The 21,299-nt window shown below is 40.9% G+C and overlaps 1 protein-coding gene across 3 annotated transcripts in view; it reads right to left on the bottom strand.

The window, feature by feature from the left end:
* cherp (calcium homeostasis endoplasmic reticulum protein) overlaps nt 1-21,299 on the bottom strand; it is a 58,883-nt gene that overhangs the window by 34,620 nt on the left and 2,964 nt on the right. For all 3 annotated transcript variants that reach the window (XM_052037624.1, XM_052037625.1, XM_052037627.1), the window contains exons 2-4: nt 19,823-19,993; nt 1,877-2,115; nt 956-1,093 (exon numbers count right to left, since the gene is read on the bottom strand). In XM_052037624.1, the coding sequence (XP_051893584.1) occupies nt 956-1,093; nt 1,877-2,115; nt 19,823-19,993 (548 nt within the window). The remainder of the gene's footprint in view (nt 1-955; nt 1,094-1,876; nt 2,116-19,822; nt 19,994-21,299) is intronic.

Genomic DNA, 21,299 nt, shown 5'->3' with positions numbered 1-21,299 from the left:
GAAGACATTACTGGATTCGGTCCAAGTACCAGTAAGTTACTGGCACGACAATATTTACAGCAGTAGTTGAATTTTATGCAATATATCAGATATCATTAAAATTCTGGTAAATGGACAATGCTTGCTCAGTACATTTGCACATCAAGTCTACCCAAACTGAAAAACACAAGAGCTTTAGCAGTCTAAATGTTCTCTCACTCTGGGAGATCCCGAGAGGCAAATTTGAATTATTTGACACATGAGTAATCTGCAGATGGCTACAGTTATTTCTGGTGATTGTGGTGAGAACAATTATAATACACAATGATGTAATATTAAAACATACTGGTTTAGATGGAACTCTTCCCAAAAGGAGAAAAATAAGTAAGATGTAACAAAACACACTCATTTGCTTCGGTATTGCTAAAGCTGTGGCAATCCTCAAAAGAAAAGTCAAGTAATTATAAGATAAGATACTACCAAAATGGCTGCAATGGTGGTAATCATGTTATATTTTCTGATCTGATCTGTTCTGTGCCATCACAAACTGGAGCATGGGTGGCACATTTGACAAATGACCATAATTCTCCATGTGAAAGCCCATAATATAACTGTAGATATGTGGTTACTGCCAACTCTGAATGTCCATGTACACAAGCACATTCCAACATTACTGATCATAGTAATGGAATTTCAGCCCCAGCTACTGCTGGATAACACATTTTAGGGTCTGGACATATCCAAACTGTTTGCCTCAACATCATAAGTTATGATGAAAGTAGCTTTAAATTCTGCCCCTCACTGCATCATAAAGCCCATCAGTCTGAATGTCTTTAATTCCACTGCAACTAAAAATGCAGTATTTAGCCAAGTTGTCAATTTCATTTCTTTTAACCCAGAGCTAAATATAAAGATTGGATTAATGCCATTCCAGCAAAAAGACTGCATGTTCAGAACAAGATAAAAGGTACCATACAGAAATGGCATCTTTGGTACAGGTGTCAATAATTGGCTGTAAAAGACTGTCAAATTCGGTCATGTCCAGCTGCGTCTCTGACAGAAGCTTCTGAATTTGCTGTTCCATTGCCAAGGCGATCGCTGCAGTTATCTGCTCCTGAGGAAAAATAAACAGTTCCATTAGAGATGAAAAAGAAATGTAAAAAAGGCATTTCCGATGTAGGGTCACAGCAAGAATTGCTAGTTTTGTTTTCCCCATTTTAAATGATTGCCACCTCCACACCACTGCTTTTCTTCTTCTCTACAATCTCCAATTGTCAGCTGTCTTGTATCACACTCCATCCTTTAACAAATTATTGCTACCATGTCCTGTCCTTTCAAATTATGTAGTGTGGCAAGTAGGCTGTGATGACAAGAAAGAACAGAACTTGGACACTCCATTCATCAGTGACTCACCCATGAATTTTGTATGACGAACAGTTTGGTTGAAGGGCCCTAGGACACTATACTTCATTAAAGCTGTTTTCCATATACAATCTGTTGATTTAAATCCCTCCACACTTTTGCCTAATCAAAATTTACTGCTCTCAATTTTTAAAAAGTCAACAAACTCCTGGCATCCACAGCTCTTTCTGGGAAGAGAGCTTCAGATTTCTGCTACCCTGTATGATTCTGAAATAGCCAATATCCAAACTGTGCCTTTCTTGTTTTGGATGCTCCTACTGGAGTAAATATTTTCTCTATCGAATCCATTTATCATTTTTATCCTCTCATTCAGATCACCCTTCATCCAGATTGTTTAAGAGCATGTGCACCAGTAGATCCACTGCTCAGGTTTCTAATGGAAACACTAGCAAATAAGTATGCAAGCACAAAGAGCTTACTTTCCTGGGCAAAGCCCGGACTGATCCACTGACTGTTGCCAACTGTGGTAACTGACCTGTCTTTGCATGAGGAGGTGCTGTTCCTGTTGCTGCAGATTCCACAGGCTCTGCTGAATCAGCTCTTCCAGTTGTGGTTGGCCAGGACCTGGAGGTGTGGGAGGCTGGGGTAGGGCTGGAGCAGAGGCTGAGGCTGGCATAGTAGTGGAAGGTGGGGTTGGAATTGGGGTTGGGATTGGGGTTGGCACAGGGACTTGAGCTGGTGGTTCATTTTCTTGTCCTGATGGATTGCACAACACTGCAAAGGAAAAACAGAAAGTTAACGTCAAATATTCCCACATTCTGAGACTCATTGCAATGAAATGAATCCAAACACTCGCAATTATATTTTGCGTAAATCTATCTATTCTACATTTCATCCCTAAAAGCTGCATCAGATCCAGCTTCCAGGGCACTACTGCAAGCCCTTTAATGCTCTAAATGACTTAAATGGGAACTGAGATCACAGCTAAACATGAATTTACCCTCAGTAACACCAAAGCTCATGCAGGACATAATCCCAACAGGAACCCTACAAATTTTGTTCCGATTATCCAGAACGTAAACAAAAATATAAAATGCTGGAAACACTCAGCAGGTCAGGCAGCAACAGTTAATGTTTCAGGTCCATGAACTTTCATCATAACGAGGTGAGGAAGTGAAGGGTTAAGAATTGCAACCATACTTATAACTGGTAAACAAAATATATATGTATGCATTTATATTTCTCTAGCAAGGACTAGCAAGCTGCTGACCCACTAGTTAGGTTGGAATGTTAACTGCCTTTGTTTCGGGTAACGGACCATTCCGATATGTCAGACAGTGGCGATACTGGGTGTAATTAACATCGAGGTGAAGGCTTGGTCTGAACAATGAAGGGTGATACTTGCCTTTGAATGCCTTGATTATAACTCAATTATACTAAGACAAGAGGTGTGATAGCTGTCTCGGGATCTCTATAGCTTGACCGAAACTTGCGGCGCCGTTTGCATGGGATGTGCGTGACAATTCCTGTATAAATGTCTGTCTGCCCTTTGTGCGGAGAGAACTCGGGAAGCGACTCTTAGTGAGTGCTGAAGAGAATTCTCCTAGCGGTGCACTGCTAAGAAAGGTATTTGTTCGAATCGACCTCGTGGCACTGTGTTACTTACAGCGGACAAAAGGGGAAAATTAATTTCGAGATGACAGAGGGACATTTAGAAATCAAATGTAAATTGCAGAGATGGAGGGCCTTCCCTCTAGTCTTTCCTTCCTTTATTGCTGCATTGTAAAAAAATGTGAATTTTAAACATTTTATACTTCATCAACACGAAATGTTAACTTTCCCTCTCTCTCCAGCCTGACCTGCTGAGCTATTCCAGCATTTTTATGTTTTTTTTAAGATTTCCAGCAGTTAGGGAGTATTTTGTTTTTGAATTAGCTAATTCAGGGTGGGCACAGAACTGAAATATTTCTAAAAACAAGACTTGACATCCTCCTTATTCCTCATAACTCAGTGCCACGGCATGTCTGAAGGTAACTCCACATTACATGAATGGAGTAATTCCAAAATATATTCCTTTAATGAGAAGTAGAAACGATTTTGCTGCAGGAAATGACTAGTGTGTCATAACATTTCTTCATTTACTGCAAAAATGTACTTCAGTATTAGCAAGAACATTCTGTTCTATCAGTTACTGCAAACATTTCATTGCAGTCAATTTGAATTTTTCAATGCTGAATGACTGTTCGTATAACTTCCAGTTCATCAGTGACAACCAGTCAACCAGTTAGCTAGAAGGATATCATGCTTTCGATGGACAAAGAAAAAAAATCTGAATTATGTATTAAAATTTAGGGTCATAAACTCTCCTACAAAAGAATTTACATTCGTCCTTGTTGTTCAGTGGTGGCACTACTGCCTCTGATTGATTCAAAGGTTCAAGCTCCATTTCATTAACTTGAACATATACAGTGGCATGCAAAAGTTTGGGCACCCCTGGTCAAAATTTCTGTTACTGTGAATAGTTAAGTGAGTAGAAGATGAACTGATCGCCAAAAGTCATAAAGTTAAAGATTAGTTCTTTTAAACGTTTTAAGCAAGATTAGTGTATTATTTTTAGAAACATAGAACAATACAGCACAATACAGGCCCTTCGGCCCACCATGTTGTGCTGACCTTTAAACCACGCCTAAGACTAACTAACCCCTTCCTCCCACATATCCCCCTATTTTAATTTCCTCCATATGCTTATCTAACAATCTCTTGAACTTGACCAACATATCAGCCTCCACCACCACCCCAGGCAGCGCATTCCATGCACCAACCACTCTCTGGATGTAAAACCTCCCTCTGATATCTCCCTTGAACTTCCCACCCATTACTTTAAAGCCATGCCCTCTTGTATTGAACATTGGTGCCCTGGGAAAGAGGCGCTGGCTGTCCACTCTATCTATTCCTCTTAATATTTTGTATACCTTTATCATGTCTCCCCTCATCCTCCTCCTCTCCAATGAGTAAAGCCCTAGCTCCCTTAGTTTCTCCTCGTAATCCATACTCTCCAATCCAGGCAGCATCCTGATAAATCTCCTCTGCACCCTTTCCAACGCCTCCACATCCTTCCTATAATGAGGCAACCAGAACTGGACACAGTACTCCAAGTGTGGTCTAACCAGAGTTTTGTAGAGCTGCATCGTTACCTTGCGGCTCTTAAACTTGATCCCACAACTTATGAAAGCTAACGTCCCATAAGCTTTCTTCACTACCTTATCCACCTGTGAGGCAACTTTCAGTGATCTGTGGATATGGCCCCCCCAGATCCCTCTGCTCCTTCACACTCCCCAGAATCCTGCCATTAACCTTATACTCCGCCTTGGAGTTTGTCCTTCCAAAGTGTACCACCTCACACTTCTCCAGACTGAACTCCATCTGCCACTTCTCAGCCCAGCTCTTCATCCTATCAATATCCCTCTGTCAGCTTTGACGGCCCTCCACACTATTCACAACACCACTGACCTCTGTGTCCTCTGCAAACTTGCTAACCCACCCTTCCACCATCCAAGTCATTAATAAATATCATGAAAAGTAGAGGTCCCAGAACCAATCCTTGTGGGACACCACTAGTCACAGCCCTCCAACCTGACTGCACTCCCTCCACCACAACCCTCTGCTTTCTACAGGCAAGCCAATTCTGAATCCACATAGCCAAGCTTCCCTGGATCCCTTGCCCTCTGAACCTTCTGAAGAAGTCTACCATGTGGAACCTTGTCGAACGCCTTACTAAAATCCATGTAGAACACATCTACTGCACTACCCTCATCAATCTTCCTGGTCACCTCAAAGGACCCTATCAGGCAAGATCTTCCCTTCACAAAGCCATGCTGGCTGTCCCTAATCAGTCCATGGTTCTCTAAATGCTCATAGATCCTATCTTTTAGAATCCTTTCTAACTGCTTGCCCACCACAGACGTAAGGCTCACTGGTCTGTAACTCCCTGGACTATCCCTACTACCTTTTTTGAATAAGGAGACAACATTTGCCACCCTCCAATCCTCCGGTACCATTCCCATGGACAACAAGGACTCAAAGATCCTAGCCAACAGTTCAGCAATCTCCTCCCTCCCCTCGCAAAGCAGCCTGGGGAATATTCTGTCAGGCCCCGGGGACTTATATGTCCTACTATTTTCTAACAGCTCCAACACATCCTCTCTCTTGATATCTACATGCTCTAGAACATTAACCTTACCAACGCTATCCTCAGCGTCATCAAGACCCCTCTCCTTGGTGAACACTGAAGAGAAGTATTCATTGAGAACCTCACCCACTTCTACAGCTTCCAGGCACATCTTCCCAACTTTGTCTCTAATCGGTCCTACCTTTACTCTCGTCATCCTTCTGTTCTTCACATACGAGAAAAAAGCCTTGGGATTCTCCTTAACCCTACTCGCCAAAGCCTTTTCACGTCCCCTTCTTGCTCTCCTCAGCCCCTTCTTAAGTTCCTTCCTTGCTACTCTATATTCCTCACGAGCCCTATCTGATCCTTGCTGCTTACAACTTACGTATGCTGCCTTCTTCTTCCTAACTAGTTGTTCCACCTCTCATCACCCATGGTTCCTTCACCCTGCCATTCTTTCTCTGCCTCACCGGGACAAATTTATCCCTAACATCCTGCAAGAGATCCCTGAACATCCACCACATCTTCATAGTACATTTCTCTTCAAAAATGTCATCCCAATATACACTCTCAAGTTCTTGCCTTATAGCCTCCTAATTTGCCTTTCCCCAATTAAATATCTTCCTGTCTTCTTTGATCCTGTCCTTGTCCATGACAATGCTAAAGGTTATGGAGCAGTGGTCACTGTCCCCCAAATGCTCACCCACTGAGAGATCTGTCACCTGACCTGGTTCATTACCTAATACTAGATCTAATATGGCATTCCCTCTAGTCGGTCTGTCAACATACTGTGACAGGAATCCGTCCTGGACACACCTAACAAACTCTGCCCCATCTAAACCTTTGTTCTGTACAATTTTAGAGTGAAAAAAGGAAAGGAGCACCATGCAAAAGTTTGGGCACCCCAAGGGACTTGAGCTCTCAGATAACTTTTACCAAGGTCTCAGACCTTCATTCCCTTGTTAGGGCTATGGCTTGTTCACAGTCATCATTACGAAAGACCAGGTGATGCAACTTTCAATGCTTTATAAATACCCTGACTCCTCAAACCTTGTCCCAACAATCAGCAGCCACGGGCTCCTCTAAGCAGCTGCCTAGCACTCAGAAAATTAAAATAAATGATACCCACAAAGCAGGAGAAGGCTATAAGAAGATGGCAAAGCGTTTTCAGGTAGCCGTTTCCTCAGTTCATAATGTAATTAAGAAATGGCAGTTAACAGGAACAGTGGAGGTCAAGTTGAGGTCCAGAAGACCAAGAAAACTTTCCGAGAGAACTACTCGTAGGATTGCTAGAAAGGCAAATCAAAACCTCCGTTTGACTGCAAAAGACCTTCAGGAAGATTTAGCAGACTCTGGAGTGGTGGTGCACTGTTCTACTGTGCAGCGACACCTGCACAAATATGACCTTCATGGAAGAGTCATCAGAAGAAAACCTTTCCTGCATCCTCACCACAAAATTCAGCTTCAAAAGGTTGCAAAGAAACATCTAAACAAGCCTGATGCATTTTGGAAACAAGTCCTGTGGACTGATGAAGTTAAAATAGAAGTTTTTGGCCGCAATAAGCAAAGGTATGTTTGGAGAAAAAAGGGTACAGAATTTCATGAAAAGAACACATCTTTTCATGAAAGCACGGGGGTGGATCGATCATGGCTTGTGTTGCAGCCAGTGGCACTGGTAGAGGGAAGAATGAATTCAAATAAATACCAGCAAATTCTGGAAGCAAACATCACGCTGTCTGTAAAACAGCTGAAGATGAAAAGAGGATGGCTTCTATAACAGGATATCGATCCTAAACACACCTCAAAATCCACAATGGACTACCTCAAGAGGCACAAGCTGAAGGTTTTGCCATGGCCCTCACAGGCCCCCAACCCAAACGTCATCAAAAATCTGTGGATAGACCTCAGAAGAGCAGTGCATACAAGACCACCCAAGAATCTCACAGAACTAGAAGCCTTCTGCACGGAAGAATGGGCGAAAATCCCCCAAACAAGAATTGAAAGACTCTTAGCTGGCTACAGAAAGCGTTTACAAGCTGTGATACTTGCCAAAGGGGGTGTTACTAAGTATGGACCATGCAGGGTGCCCAAACTTTTGCTTTGGGCCCTTTTCCTTTTTTGTTATTTTGAAACTGTAAAAGATGGAAATAAAGAAGTAATCTTGCTTAAAATATTAAAGAAATGTGTCATCTTTAACTTTATGCCTTTTGGAAATCAGGTCATCTTTTACTCGCTTAGCTATTCACAATAACAGAAATTTTGACCAGGGGTGCCCAAACTTTTGCATGCCACTGTATTCTAGACTGGCATTCCAGTGCAGCCCTGAAGGAATGCTACACCATCAGAGTTGCTGATATTTGGATGAGGAGTTCACCACAAAGAATAGTTGCAAAAGTAACATAAAAGATTTTGAGTGTCATTGAAAAGAAGTGCAGGAGAAGTCACAGCAGACCTGGCCAATTTTTAACTCTTAATCAACAATGCTTTAAAAAGAATGCCTATTATCAGATGCTGTTTCTCGGACCATGAACTAAAAAAGGGTTTTGTTCTTTTTTACATTTGCTAATTCTATAATGCCATAGTGATCTTACAATGATTAGTCTGAATGAGCTGAGCTGGCTAACAGTTTATTATTTCTCACAAGTTAAGGGGACTTTGAAAACGTATCCTGAGCTTGGCATGACTTCATTATACACGGTTTCATACTGCATATATAAACAAATGTCTAGACTTGACATGAAAAACTCAAAATAACCTTGGACAATGGTACAAAAAGGATGATATTGTTTAGCCTACATACTCTAGCCATATTTTCATTTACACAGGTTAGCAGTGTAGAATGGACATTCAATTTACAAAGTTAAAGCTACTTCTAAAGAAACTATAACAAGTAACTTACATATAACAGAGATCACAATTTCACAGAATTTTGTATTTGTAGAGATAAAACACAAGAAGAAAATTCAGCACACGTAAAGAGGAAGTGAAAGGGGACCACACATCTCCCCTTGCTATCATCCTACATTTTGGTTGGGCTCTGATATTGCTGGTCTTTTCTATTAAGCCTGTGAGAGAGAAGGCCACCAAACGCGAGCCACCAGGTCACTACATCAGGGAGTAGGGCTAACAGTAAAAGAGAGAACTGGGTCTCTGGCCATGGGAGTGAGGCTAATAGAATTGCCTGTCACCCTGTGATAAGAATGTCTAAAGTGTTTAGAAGGCAGTCATCCCATGAAATATACTCATTTCTGTATACGTTATGAAACAAGAAAACATGCTTATTCAATGTGAACTGAGAATACTGTGCACTAGTTTGCACAATACCATTAATCTGAAATAATTAAATACATTTTTTGATGTTTCATCTCAAGACTTTACAAAACATGAAATGTTAAACAGGCTAAAACAATTGAAGTATCAATGCTTTCAAACAATTCATAATTTGATTATAAATCATTGGATTAATCAAATGTTTTTACATATCCAGAAGAGTTTCTTCGGTTTGGTTTTGACCCACTTTCAGTGAAATTATAAAGAAATTTTAGCAATAATGACAGAAATATGCTGAGCAGGTGCATGGCAAATGGATAGAATTTATAGACAAAATTTGTCCTGCAACCTCAGTATGCCCTTCGCTAACTCAGAATTTAGCTTTATTATTTAAAAATCCACTGTCTGACCTTTTAGTCTGACTAAGACCAAATTATGTTTCCAGCTTGTTACTAAACAACTGTAGAGTGACTACACTGTCACCACCTTACTCCTAAATGGCTTACCTCTTATTGTTAGGCTGCGACCCCCAGTTCTGGACTTCCCCACCACTGGGAACACCCTTCCTGAATCCAGCCCCATCAGGATTTTAAGAATTTCATATACTCTGGCGAATATAAGCCCTATCACATGATTTTTTTTATACGTCAGCCTAGCCATCCAGGAATCAGGCTGGTGAGCCTTCAATCCACAATAAGAACATCCTTTCTCAGATAAGGAGATCAAAACTGCACATAATACTCACGGTGTGGTCACACCAAGGCCCTGTACAATTACAGCATCATCACTACCTCTGTGGTCGAGTCATGAACGCCAACATACATTTTACCCGTTTATCCATGCTCTATACCTCTATGCTTACTTTCAGTGACTGCTACACAAGGACACTCATGTCTCACTTCACCACCCCCCACCCTTCCTAATCTCTTGCCATTCGGATTATCTCTGCCTTTCTGGTTTGCCACCAAAGTGGATAACCTTGCATTTATCCACATTATACTGATCTGCCATGCCCACTCACTCAACCTGTTCAAATCACTCAGGAGCCTTCCTGCATCCTTCTCACAGTTCACACTCTCAACCAGTTTGTATCATCCACAAACCTGGAGAGAATACATTTAATTATCATATATATAAATTGTGAATACCAGTGGTCCAAGCACTGAATCCTGCATTACAGAGGGGTTGCGCTCCAAGAAAACCGCTCATATCATGATTTTCCATAACAAGAAACACAATTTCCCATTGAATCTCATGATATAAAGTGGAGATGAGTACCTATGGAATGTTCTTCTCTCAACAGTAAAGGTGAGTACCAAAGCTTCTGGTTCACAGCGGTGGGACCACAAGAGATTTGCTTTGGAAACTGACAAGGCAACCTCTTCAGTGGCTGGCGGCTGCATATGAAGACACAAGCAGCTGCAGATGCTTATCACCTTTCAGCCTTAAGTTTGAATGGAGATGTACACTTTTAAACCCAGACCAAATACAGGTAAAACAGTTTAATGATATAATTCGTAACAAATAGCAGTGGTCGTTCAGGTTTAGAACTTGCACTTAAAGTTGCTGGCCACGTTTCAGACACGATGAGGGTAAAAAAAATCTACCAGAAGACAAAATGAACCCGCTGCACTACGAAAAAAATCACCATATTATCTGCACGTGCCAAGAAATGAAAGTTGAAAAATGCAAACAAAATTTGTTGTTTCTTTCATATTTTGTGTTTATTTAATTTCCCCACATAACTTCCATTAAGAGTGAATTTTATTCCTTATCTCGGATTTTTGGGTAGGATTTGTGAATTCTATAAGAGCAAATTGCCGTAACCCAAGTGGCTATAATGCGGGATTCAATATTTCAGGTGTGGTCTCAGCCAGGCCCTGCAAAATTGTTCCTTTAGTACTCCATGTCCCTAGCAATCAAGGCCAACATTTTATTTGCCTCCTTAATTATTTGCTTTGCCTACATGTTGACTTTGTATTTCTGGTGCAGGAACTCTTAGTCCTTTCTAAAGAGCAACACTTAATAGCACTAAACTACTTAAACAATGATCTTAGTTTTCTATAATTCCTATTGAATGAATAACCTCACACTTCTACTCTTCTTCACATATCCCACAACCCAGCAGCTAATCTCTGGGACAGGAGGTACAATCAAAGACTGTACTCTGAGAATGGACAAAGAGTGACCCCAGCCAGAAACTACTACAATGATAAGTGGCGGTCTGTTAGAGGGTGTCAACCTGAAATGTCGACAATTCCTTCCCACCCCACCCCCTCCATGGATGCTACTCGACCCACTGAGTTCCTCTAGCGGATGGTTTGTTGTGCAATGATAAGTGGCAGTGTATTGCCATGAGTGGCAGTGGCAGGTGTCTCTCAGACAATCCTGTACATAAGTAATCAGGAACCAACCCCCTATAATATAGACGTGGAAGCTCAGCTACCTGCTGAACTGTAAGCATTGTCCCAGTTACATTATACACTGGTACTCTGCACTTTAATCCATAACAAAACATGGCACAATATTCAGTTCAAATGACCAAATACAAGAAATGGGAACACAATAATAGTCATAGAGAGTTACAGCATAGAAACAGGCCTTCAGCCCATTGTCTGTACTGATCATCAACACCTATTTTCTACCAATCCTACCCTAATCCATTTTATTGTGTCCACAGTTCCCTCTATTTTTCACCTCCCAGATTCTACCACACACCTCACACTATGGGGAATTTAGAGCAGTCAATTAACCTCCCATTCCTCAGACTTTTGGGATATGGGGGGGAAACCAGAACACCTAGTAGAAACCTACACAGTAAGCAGGAGAATGTGCAAACTCCACATGGACACACCGGTGATCAGGATTGAGTCCAGGTCACTGGAGATGTGACGCAGCCGCTATCAGCTGCACCACTGTGCCACACCATGTCCCAACAGTAACTTGATTGGTTGCTGTGACAAGATCCTAACATGGATGATCCTAATATTATAATCGCCATAATCTATAATATTGTAACCATCAACCTCATGAGCCCTTACGTTACGTAGTATTATTTTGTGAGGCACCTTATCAAATGTCTTTTGGAAATCCAAATATGCTACGTCCATTAGCTTCCTTTTATCTATCCTGTGAGTTTCATACATTCTCTTTTCCAAACCACTGGAACCGATCCAGAACCTGGAGTATCTTGGATGATGATAATCAATGCATTCACATTTTCTGTAGCACCCCCCCAGATTGCAGGCCATGATGCCTGGGGGATTATCAGCCTTTAGGCCCATTAGTTTACAAGATTAAAGATGCCTTACCATCATTATACAGGGCCCTGGTGAGAACATACCTGGAACACACTGAATAGTTCAGGGGTCTCCCTAACCAAGGCAGGATATACTGGTGAAACAAAGAGTCCAATAAAAGTTCACCAAATTGATTCTTAAGAACAGATTAAGAACACCAGGCCTACACTTTCCTGTGTTTAGAAGTAGTAACCTCATCAAACCATACAAAATTCTTATGGGGCTTGACAGGGTAGAAGCAAGGAATGGCGGTTTTATTCAGAAGGACCCTCGTGCACTAATCACTGAAAATTAATCAGCAGGTTCAGCAAGGAATTAGGAAGGCAAACAATATGTTGGCCTTCATGTAAGAACAGAGACACTTGCTCCCATTATATAGTCTCATTATAAGACCACATCCAGCATACAGTGTACAGGTCTCTTCTCTCTATCCACAGATGTTAACCCTGGGTAACTATTTCAAAATAAGGAGTTGGCCATTCAGGAGTGAGACAAGAAAAAACTGGTCTTTCAAATTCTTTACCCAAGGTGGCAGTGGAGGACTGGTTGCTGAGTATATCCAAGACAGATTGAAATACTTTTAGATATTAAGGGAATCAAGAGAGATGGGATTAATGCAGGAAATACATGTACTGACTGTGGGAGACCACAGTCAGTGCAGATTGGTAATAACATCTCCACCTCGCTGACAATCAACACAGGCACACCTCAAGGATGCATGCTGAGCCCACTGTTCTACTCTCTCTACACTCATGACTGTGTGGCTAAGCACAGCTCAAAAGCCATCTATAAACTTGCAGATGACACCACTGTTGTTGGTAAAACCTCAGGTGGTGACAAGGAGGCAAACAGGAGTGAGGTAGTTTAGTTGAGTGCTGTCGTAACAACAACGTTGCTCTCAACATCAGCAAGACCAAGGAATTGATTGTGGATTTCCAGAAGGGAAAGTCGGGAGAATACACACCAGCACACATTGAGGGGTCAGCAGTGGAAAGGGTGAGCAGCTTCAAGTTCCTCTGGTACGGAGGCTCCAAAGCACAGGATCACAAAAGGCTAAAGAGGGTTGTAGACTCAGGCAAATCCATCATGGGCTCAACCCTCCCCCACCACTTAGGACACCTTCAAGAGACGGTGCCTCAAGAAGGCAGCATCCATCACCAAGGACCATCACCATCTGGGACATGCCCTCTTCTTGTTACTACCGTTGGGGAGGAGGTACAGGAGCCTGAAGACCCACACTCAACAATTTAGGAACAGCTTCTTCCCCTCCGCCATCAGATTTTTTGAATGGTCCATGAACCCATGAACACTACTTTGTTATTCCTTTTATTTTGAACTATTTATTTTATAATTTATAGTCATTTTTATGTCTTTGCACTGTACTGCTGCTGAAAAACAAAGTTCACAACATACAAGTCAGTGATAATAAATCTGCTTCTGATTCTGTATGACTCTATAAGTGGCACTGAGGTAAAAGATCAGCTATGATCCTATTGAATGCCGGAGCAGATATGTGGGGCCAAATGGCCTGCTCCTGCTTCTATTTTTTTTATTTTCTGATGCTCTAACCGTAAGTATAAATTATGGAGATCATAATCCTTTTTGATTCTGCATGTTCAACTTTTAGAATTCCCTCTTCAAGCTTTCATATTCTAATGTTGCTTGCTTCTTTAGTTACAAGTTTATGCTGAGCTTTAGTTACAGCCCCATAAATAAAGTGATCTTACAAGTTATAGGCATTCTCAATTGAGAGAAATATGGCAATATGCCAGGTTATTTGTAGTGGTTGTTGGGTATACCCTAGATATTTTCACAGGAGTCATGTTCAAGATAGCTATGAGGACTCATGTAACCAGTGAAGGTTAATGTGACAGACATTTTGATATATGAGGAATCTCTTCTGCTTGTGAAAGCCTGAAGCTGCTCTCTGTGGCATTAGCATGCACGCAGTAATATGTCTAGAAAGCATTCTTTTATTGCAGCTGTTACTCCAGATTAATGTATTTTAATTATAGTGTACAAGAAATTTGTGCCATTGCCTGCAGCAGCTGTAGCATGTTTGGGAGGAAAAGGTGACTTTGGACCCAGGGTTCCCACAGCACTCCACCACTGGGGGTTTATTTGCCCAGTAGAATAAAATAATTAGTCAACAATTCCATTATCATTGTTGTCATGCAACTAGCTCACCTGCTAGCAACTATCAAGTTGCTCTGAATTGAGTTAGCCGGACGGATCATTTTTTGGCCAGCAATTACAATGTTGTCCCATTGAAGTAGCATTTCAAGACACATGGACACAGCATCATAAAGTTATTTCAAGGTTTCATTTTTGCACGCAACTTGAACGGATGGTTTAGGCGAGAGTCATTTTCAATTGAAGAGAGTTGGTGACCCTACTGGAATGTACTCTACTGGAAGTATACAACACAGAGCAAAGACTCGAAACCTTTACTTTATGATATTGCAATTGACTAGGACTGACCAGTAGCTCAGTAAGTCCGTTTAGTCAAATAAAATGTCTTCTCAGTATGAGTGCAATGAGTGCTTCCCTTTGAAATTCTATTTCAAGCCATTATCTTTCAATTAACATCAGCAAAACAAATTATCTGGCCATTACAATGCTGTTATGGGATCCTGCTGAGCACACTATTGGTCTCATTTCCTACTATCCTATGACAATTATGACAAATATTTAAGTAGCTGTAAAATCCTTTGGAATATCTTGTGGTTTAAAAAGACAGTAGCTTTTTTTGTAACTACTATTACTTGAAATTTCAAACTTCAGTTTATCTCAACTCAGAACAATTCCTAGTATCTTGACTGAGATAATTCTTGGTCCTGACCAGTGTGTTAGAACAATCAAAGGTACTCAAATCTGATAGATTAGAAAATTATATTTTTTGTAATAATCAAAATAACATCAGTATCCAATTCATCAAATGAAGTAAATAGTGAGAACCTTGAACCAGAGTGCTAAATAAGACTGGTGACTCATGTAGTGCTTGAAAATAGTTCTGACAACTAATACCAGGGGAAGATGATCATGTGAGTGGAGTGTGTAGACTAGGAAATATTCTGCCAACTAAATAAAGGCACAATATTCCAAAAATAATATTTCACAATACAGAAATGTACAGGTCAAGTAATGATGCAAGTTGAAGATCTCAATTTCACAAAATCCTTCCAAATAATTTTTAGAAACCATATAGAGGAACATATTTGTATTGAAGGAAATTCAGAGTTCACTAGCTTCGTTCCTGGGGTTGTTTATGAGGAAAGGATGAGCTAGCACTCAGTAGAGTTTACCAACATTGAAAGAAAATTTTGTATTTAACAGTATATAGAGGGGTGGGGGTGGGGTGGGGGGCAGGGAGGAGGCTTGACAAGGTACATACTGAGGGAATGTTCATCCTCATAAGGAAACACAGAACTTGACAAGATCCCACAGGGGAGACTGATGCAAAAGGTATGAACCCATGGGGTTCAGAGCAATTTGGCAAATTGAGTTGGTGATAGGAGATACAAGGCAATGGTGGAGGTTTGTATTTGAAATTGGAAGTGTATGACCAGTGGTACATTGCAGGGATCAATGCTAGAACCCTTACTATTTGTTATATATACACAAGTGATCCAAATGTGAATGTAAAAAGGTATGATTAGCAAGTTTGCAGATGACACAAAAATTGACAGTGTTGTTAATAGTGAGTAGGATAGTCTTCAGTTATAGAATGATCAGTTGGTGAGGTAGGCAGAGAAATGGCAGATGGAATTCAATCCTGAAAAGTGTGAAAGGACTAAAAAAATTATGATATACATAATCTTTGGCAGGATTCTAGGAAGTACTGAGTAGAGAAGGACCTTGGTATACTAAGATCCTTGTAGGTAGCACAGGTAGATAAGGCAGTTCAGAAGGCACACAGGATACTTGTCTTCATTAGCTGGGGCATAGAATACAAAAGCAGGTTATGATACAACTGTCAGACATTAGCTAGACCACAGATGGAGCACCATAGGAAGGATGTGACTGCACTGGAGTGGGTGCAGGAGAGACTCACTACGATGTTGCTTGGTATGCAGCATTTCAGCTGTGAGGAAAGACTGGATAGACTGTCCTTGTTTTCCTTGGAGCAGAAGGGTCAATAGCTTGAGTATACAACATCACAAGGGGCATTGAAAGGGTAAATAGTGAGAAACTTTTCCTCTTGGCAGAGGTGAAAAATATCCAGGAGTCTTGCATTTAAAGTGAGGGGCAAGAGATTTAGAGGAAGAATTCACCCAGAGTGTGGTTGAAATCTGAAATGCACTGCCCAAGGAGTTGGTGGAGGCAGCTACTCTTACAAAATTTAAATATTTAGATAAGCACTTGAAACACCATGGCATAGAAGGCTAAGGGTCTAGATTGCTGCCACAGACGTAGTGAACCAGGGGCTTGTTTCCATGCTGTGTGGCTCTCTGGCAATGAGGGAATACATATGCATTTCCAGGTTCAGTCAGTAAGTGTCTTGGAAGCAGAGCCTGATTTAAGGTGTCAGGATCAGGTCAACTAGGCTTTGAAAAATATTATTACCCCTTAAGCTTGATTTGGATCAGTTCTGGCCAACTCTTCTTAAATTACTTCATTGCTTGTTAGTAGCAAGTATGCTGTATTCAGGGTAAGGATCTCTGTGCAATGGAACACAAAGGAATACAAAAGGTCCTGTATAGTCAGAGATGAGCGGAGGGTGGAATTATAATTGGGAACCAAGAAATGGCAGAATATCAGGTTCAGTCCTGACCTCGGGTGTTTTCTATGTGGAGCTTGCACATTCTCCTTGTGATTGGGTGAATTTCCCTCGGGTGCTTTGGTTTCCTCTCACATGCTAAAGACGTGTTGGTAGGTTAATTAGGTACTATGAAGTGTCCTCATGTGCAGGTGAGTGGTAGAATCTGAGAGGAGTCCGTGGGAACACAGGGAGAATAAAATGGCATTAATGTGTGTAAATGGATGCTTAATGGTCAGTGCGGACTCAGTGGGCCAAAGCGGGTTTCCAGGCCGTATGATTCAACGATTCTAATTACAAACATATTTTGGGTCCATCTTGACAAAGGAGGACACAAATAACCTCCCAGATATGACTGGAAACCAAGTATCTAGAGAGAGAGGGAAACTTAATGAAATCAGTGTTAATAAGGATCAGCACTAGAGAAATTAGTGGGGTTAAAGGCCAACAAAATCCACATCCACAATAGAAGTGTCCCTGGAAATAGTGGACGCTGTGTGGTCATCTTCCAAAGTTCTTTAGACTGTACATGTAAAGTACATGATCAGTCATTGTGTTGAATGGTGAGCAGGCCAGAAGGTTGAAATGGTCTATACTGCTCATTTTACCTATACTTCTATGATTTAAGCTCGACAGGAAAGAGGGCCATCAGGGGGTGTGGCTCCAAGGGCAGCCCACAGAGCTTCCAGATAAAGCCCAAGTGACAAATTTCCCAAAAACACTAAAAGATGGAAACTTACAATGGTGTGGAAGAGAAGGATGTAGAGTATTTATAATTAATTACCTTAAAACTTTACAAGTTGCAAGCAACAAACTAATGTCAAAACCACACGCCAAGGCCAGTATGTGTGAACATAACGTACACATGTATAGTTTGTCCTTGGCAAATGTAGAACAGAAATAAAGTTAAGTCCAATATAACTTTCTGATAGTTACTGTACATCAAATGTCCTTATTGTGTGCAGAAGACCCATGGAGAAGAGCCATGGCTCTTTAAAATGGCATGTTTGAAATCTTGAGATACAGGACACCGATGAATGCCTAAAAGCATCAACACAGTTACGCTTGGCCACCAAACCAGAGTTCAACAGGACCCAGACACAAGAGATTCTGTATATGCTGGAATCTGGAGCAACACACACAAAAGTCTATGACTCCTAAACTAGACACCCCAGCCAGGGGAAATATTCTCCCCACATTCAACGGGTTTGGCACTGCCTGAATTTTGTGAATTTTAATTAGTTCATTTCTCAATCTTTGAAACTCTACCAGATAATAGGCCTGGTTGAACCCATCTCTCTTCACATGACAATCCTGTATCCCAAGACTCAGTCTGGTGAACCTTTGTTGTATGCTCCATGGTAAATATCTCCACTCCTAAATAGCAGGATCAGAATTGCACACAGTCCTGAAGGTGTGATCTCACCAAGATCCTGTCTAATTCTAGCAAACATTCTTGCTTCTGTACTCAAAAACCTCTTGCAATGAAGGCTTGCTGAACTTGCATGTTTGCCTTCAGTGACAAAGGTATATGGACACCCAGATCCCTTAATACAGCAACATTTCCCAATCTATCACCATTAACTTCACATTTATCTAGGTCAAACTGTATTTGCCATTTGTTTATCCACTAACTCAACTTTCGAAATCCGCTTGCAGCCTCTGAGGTATCCTCACAACTCATGATCTCACTCAGTTTTGTGTCGTTGGAACATGTTAGAAATATTACATTCATTTCCCTTAATCATTGATGTGCATTGGGAATAGCTGGAGTCTGAGCACCCATCCCTATGGTACTTCACCAGTCATTGCCTGCCACCCAGAGAAGACCCATTTATATCTGCCCTCAGCTTCCTATCTGTCAATCAGTGTTCATTCCAGGCCAGGAATTTCCCCCAAAATCTATATATTCCAATTTTGGACACTAACTGTCACGTAAGACTTCATCTATTAATCTACCTTGACATTCAATGGCATTACCATCAAGTCCGTCATCGTCAACATCCTGTGGGTCATCATGGACCAGCCACAAAAATACAATGGTTACAAAAGCAGGTCAGCGGCTTGGCATCCTGAAGTAAGTGATTTCTGACACCCTAAGCCTTGGCACGTCTGCATGGCACAAACAAGTCTGGAATACTCTCCATTTGACTATATGACAGCAGCTTCAAAACACTCCAGAAGCTTGACACCATTTAGAAAAAAGCAGTTCACTCGATTAGCATCCTAAACATCATCAGTATCGTATTGTGGCTGCACAGTTTCCCAACTAGAAAAGGCACTGCAATTATCCCATCTCAGCTCTGAAGCCTGTGACCCTTCCAACAAAAGGGGCAACAGGTGCATGAGAACACCACCACTTTCAGATTCCCCTCCAAGATCCTGAATTGGAAATATGTTCCACACCAACTTGTCAAAGCCAAGTAGGGATAGGAAATAAATCCATGCCATAGCATCCACATCTTAAATAAAATTGAACAGAGAAAATCCAAGACAGAATTGAATTTTATTCACAAGCTAAGATACATTTATTGTTTGATATCACTGGACTTTTTTAAAATTCCAGAAATACCAAAGTTTGGGATAATCAACCTTTTTGACATATACCAAGAAGATTCTGTATTTTGTGTAGCATTTCTTCAAACAAGCTAAAGCAAATCACCATCGCTTCACTGGAGTCCTTTAATATTTTGCAAAGCAGGATTTTTTAAATATTAATTCCACTCAACAGAAGTAATTTATTTCATTTTTGGCAAGAGTAAATTAATCACAGTATTTGCAGGCAAATTTTCTCATTGAAAATATGTATGCGGAGAAAGAGTGGAATCCACTATCTTGAAGGAAACTACAATACTATTAATTAAAGGTTCAAATACAATTGCACCCCTTGAATATTGGCAACAAGTGCAATTACCAAGACTTATAAGTATATTTATACTGCACACCATATCACGTTGAGAGTGCAAACACAAGCTTTATACTTACATTGCTGCTCAATTGCTAGCTTGTACTGGTAATAATTGTAGTATTCCCCTCCAAACAGAAAGGAAAACTTGGGGTTTTCTTTCTGTTTCTCCATTGTCATCTTCTCGAATTCCGGACCATTCCGGGCCACAAACTGTGCCAGTTTGTCGATGACATTCCTCAACTCCTGGTCTGCAACAATTAAAAACATTATAATGTACAAACTATATGTACATCTTAGATTTATTTCAACCAAAAAATGCTGGCACAAAAAACAAACTGCTAGAGGATCTCAGTGGGTCAATCAGCATTTGCAGAGGGAAATGGACAGTCAATGTTCTGGGTCGAAACCCATCATCTGGACTGCTGACACAAGATCAAAATCAGAGTATATTTTCTAATAAACACACCTTAAATGCTGTTCAGTATTTGATATTGGTCCAGAGATAATTATCCTGACTAGCCATTCTAAGGCAGTATTCCAGAGTTACTTATCTTCATGTCATAACTTGATTTCAATATTACATGGCCTAAGCCTGCTGTGTCGGGAGACTTAACTAATCTGTTGGTATGAATACACAATGGAAATAAATCTCACAATACATTGTAATTATATCAAATGCATTTTGTGGTTGTGCTCTTTGTGCACCATTTCCAACTGTTAACATAATTACCATTACCAATGGTAGACTTACAATAGAACACAGTACAGCAGAGGAACAGGCCCTTCGGCCCACCATGTCTGTACCGAACACAATGCCAATCTCATCTGCCTGCATATGGTTTGTATCCACCTATTCCCTGCATGTTAACATGTCTGTCTAAATGCCTCAAAAACGTTGCAATTATATCTGCGGTGCTTTCCAGGCACCTACCATTCCGCATAAAAATAACTTGCCTCGCACATCAGAATCTAGGAAATATAGCTACATCAAAACCAACACACCTGCCATTTCTGCAATGACTTCTTCTAGAATCCTAGAAAGGACACAATCAAGTCTAAGGAACTTCTAGTCTCTAAAATTCTCCTAATCCTCAAACCTACTACCATTCTTCACAAGCTTAAGTACTATTTTCCAATCTAACATTTTTCAGTTAACCTTTTTAATGAGCTACAAGAAAGATCCCTTTTCTGATATATATTTATGTATATGAATATTTCTAATCATTATGAAATCCTGGAAATGCACAGACATTGGGGATAATCAGTACAGCTTCGTACAGGGGAGGTCATGTCTAACAAAACTGATTTGAGTTTTTTTTTGAGCAGGTGACAAAGATGATTGATGAGGGTAGGGCAGTGGATGTTGTCTACACGGGCTTTAGTGAGACATTTGATAAGGTCCCTCATAGTAGGCTGATCCAGAAGATTAAGGCACATGGGATCCATGGAGACTTGGTAGATTAGATTCAAAATTGGCTTGGCCATAAAACAGGGTAGTGGTGGAGGGGTGCTATTCTCATTGGAGATCTGTGACTAGTGGTGCTCCACAAGGAT

The sequence above is a fragment of the Pristis pectinata genome, chromosome 24 (genome assembly GCF_009764475.1).
Source record: "Pristis pectinata isolate sPriPec2 chromosome 24, sPriPec2.1.pri, whole genome shotgun sequence".
NCBI lineage: Eukaryota > Metazoa > Chordata > Chondrichthyes > Rhinopristiformes > Pristidae > Pristis > Pristis pectinata.
The sequence above is the reverse complement of the archived record's forward strand: the minus strand, read 5'-3'. Positions and strand labels throughout refer to the sequence as shown.